Genomic DNA, 2,314 nt, shown 5'->3' with positions numbered 1-2,314 from the left:
TCTTATTGCCATTTCCCATCATTATAAGTTCCTACTTAGAATTATCTCATGATAAAGCTTCATATCCATTTGGAATAAAATGTAAATTATAAATAGTAATATAAAAATCAACTGAGCTAACACCTAGAAAAAATTCTATAAACTGCACTCTACTAAAATTAAATTCCTTACTGCCTTTTTGTTTTTGTTCTTTTTTAAAAGTTCAGACAATAAAAAGGAAAATGGTTTTAGTCCTTAATGCATAGAAAAATATTTTAATATATAAGAGAAGATGAGGAAATGCACATTTTAGAAGCCACATGGTACATTACATCAAAATTAAATATTACACTTTAGGAAAATACTGGAATTAATTTTGGCACAATTTTAAAGTCAATATTAAGGTATAAAATACCTTATAAAATTGGTTACAATTTTATTACATTTACTATTAAAACATATATCACATTTGCATTTTAAGTAGCATTTTCTTTAAAACAAAGATACTTTACAAAGATGCTTTCTAAATAAAAAAGAATTGACAAAGTACCTGAAAAGAGGGGAATGATAATATCAAAAAAGCAATTGCACATCAGAAAAAAATATAACCTTCAAAATTAAGGAATTAGAAATTATAATCTTGATAATAACTATAGGAAATATTTGACCTCACAAGTACTGACATATTTAAGCTTTCATTTGGTGGCATCTTGTTTGAGGTATTTTCTGTGTTTTCCCACTTAAATGTAAAACTCACATTTTATAAAATCCAATCCTGTAAGATTAGAAAGGATAAATTAGTATTTGTTCTAATATTACTCATGAGATTCTATTCTTTTGTACAACCTTATTGAAAAAAAGTAATTTAAAAAGACAAAGTATGTCTGGTGTTTAAAACTTCATCAATTAATTTAATATGAATAATTACAATGTTATAAGCTATTTGTAGGTGAAAATAAAATAGTTTCAATGATCTATCAAACTGTATTATATTCCAACATTATTTAGAATCAAACATTTATATATCAGAGCTCTCGTGATTTCTAAATAATATAAAAATCAATAAAAATGAACATTAAAGACCCTTATTAGGAAAAAGCTAAACATGTCAAATTTGCTAGTTTGTCTGATAAACTTGAAAAAAATCAGAAGGATGAGATATTTAATTTTTAATAAAGCTAAACTGCTACTCTCTTAAATGCACATTTAAATTACCTCCTGTATTTTCTATGGAAAACTATACTTGGAAGGTGTCACCTGTCTTCTGCCCATTCCATGAGACCTTGAAAGCAAGCAGTCTATATACATGTCCCAAAAATCCTGAGCTATATTTAAGAAGACAGTATAATGTCCAGGCCGCTGGGATTTCTGCAAGAACAACATGAAATTCCAGAAAGCATCCACATTGTGCTCTATCTTGAGTTCTTTGAGATCTATCAATGTCAAAGAGCAAGCATTCCAACACTGGAGATCAATGTCTTCTGTGATCCCTGGGCTGACACTGGCAAGCACTCCCTTTTGAAATTCAAAGTCAGCATTAACCAGATTGATCAGCATAATGCAGCCGAGTAGGTAGAACCATCTTCTTGTGGCAGAACCCATATTCTATATAAAAAAAAATATGAGGGGGGATATTTTAACTTAATAAGAAAATTATTCAATTACTCAGTGATCTATTTAAACTTAAAAAATTATAAATAAGTGAGCATATTTTTGATAGAGCCAAATTCTGTGTATTTCTTGGTTTTCCTCTAAGTTGCTGATTTTTAGACCTTTCTTTGAAAGGATTTTACAATTCAACTTGATACAAGATTCTGATAAACAGTCTTTGGGAGCCATTGAAAGCCAACACATTTATGAAGATGTGGTAGGTTCATTTCCTTACTTTTACATCTGGAAGAAACCTTCTCCCTTTGCAGATTAATAAAAATGCTCAGTGATATGGCTTGGCAACTTCTCACCCTATTGAAGGCTCCTACCAGAATACATTTTAAGTCAGTGGATCAAAATGCAGTCCATTCATTCTATGTGTAACCACAGGGAGTTATTTTTTAATCCAATTGTTACAAATCTATTAATCGAAATGATACTGGATCTCTCAAACACCATTCTAAGTTTCAAAGGTACTGCTGCTTCCATTTTTTAATTAAAGATAAATGCCTGGTGAATCTGTGGCTTCTCTTAGGTTGTTCAGTAGCTGGCTGGAGATTAACATGCATACATAAAGGAGCATGAAAACCAAGGTAGACATGTGCTAGTATGAGATGATGCAAGGCACTTAGGTTTAGCAAAATCTTGACATTTTCTAATGCTTCTTTGCACAAGTTTTCCTGCC

At 30.4% G+C, this 2,314-nt stretch overlaps 1 protein-coding gene across 1 annotated transcript; it reads right to left on the bottom strand.

Moving 5' to 3' along the window:
- Window positions 1–1,206: 1,206 nt before the first annotated feature.
- LOC308645040 (protein FAM237B) lies at window positions 1,207–1,581 on the bottom strand (the record flags this gene model as incomplete). The annotated part of the gene is made up of 1 exon (XM_081286919.1): window positions 1,207–1,581. The coding sequence occupies one exon, from the start codon at window positions 1,579–1,581 to the stop codon at window positions 1,207–1,209; it is 375 nt and encodes a 124-aa protein (XP_081143045.1).
- Between the last annotated feature and the right edge of the window lie 733 nt (window positions 1,582–2,314).

The sequence above is a fragment of the Spermophilus citellus genome (assembly GCF_964194105.1).
Source record: "Spermophilus citellus genome assembly, chromosome: 3".
Classification (NCBI taxonomy): Eukaryota; Metazoa; Chordata; class Mammalia; order Rodentia; family Sciuridae; genus Spermophilus; species Spermophilus citellus.
The sequence above is the reverse complement of the archived record's forward strand: the minus strand, read 5'-3'. Positions and strand labels throughout refer to the sequence as shown.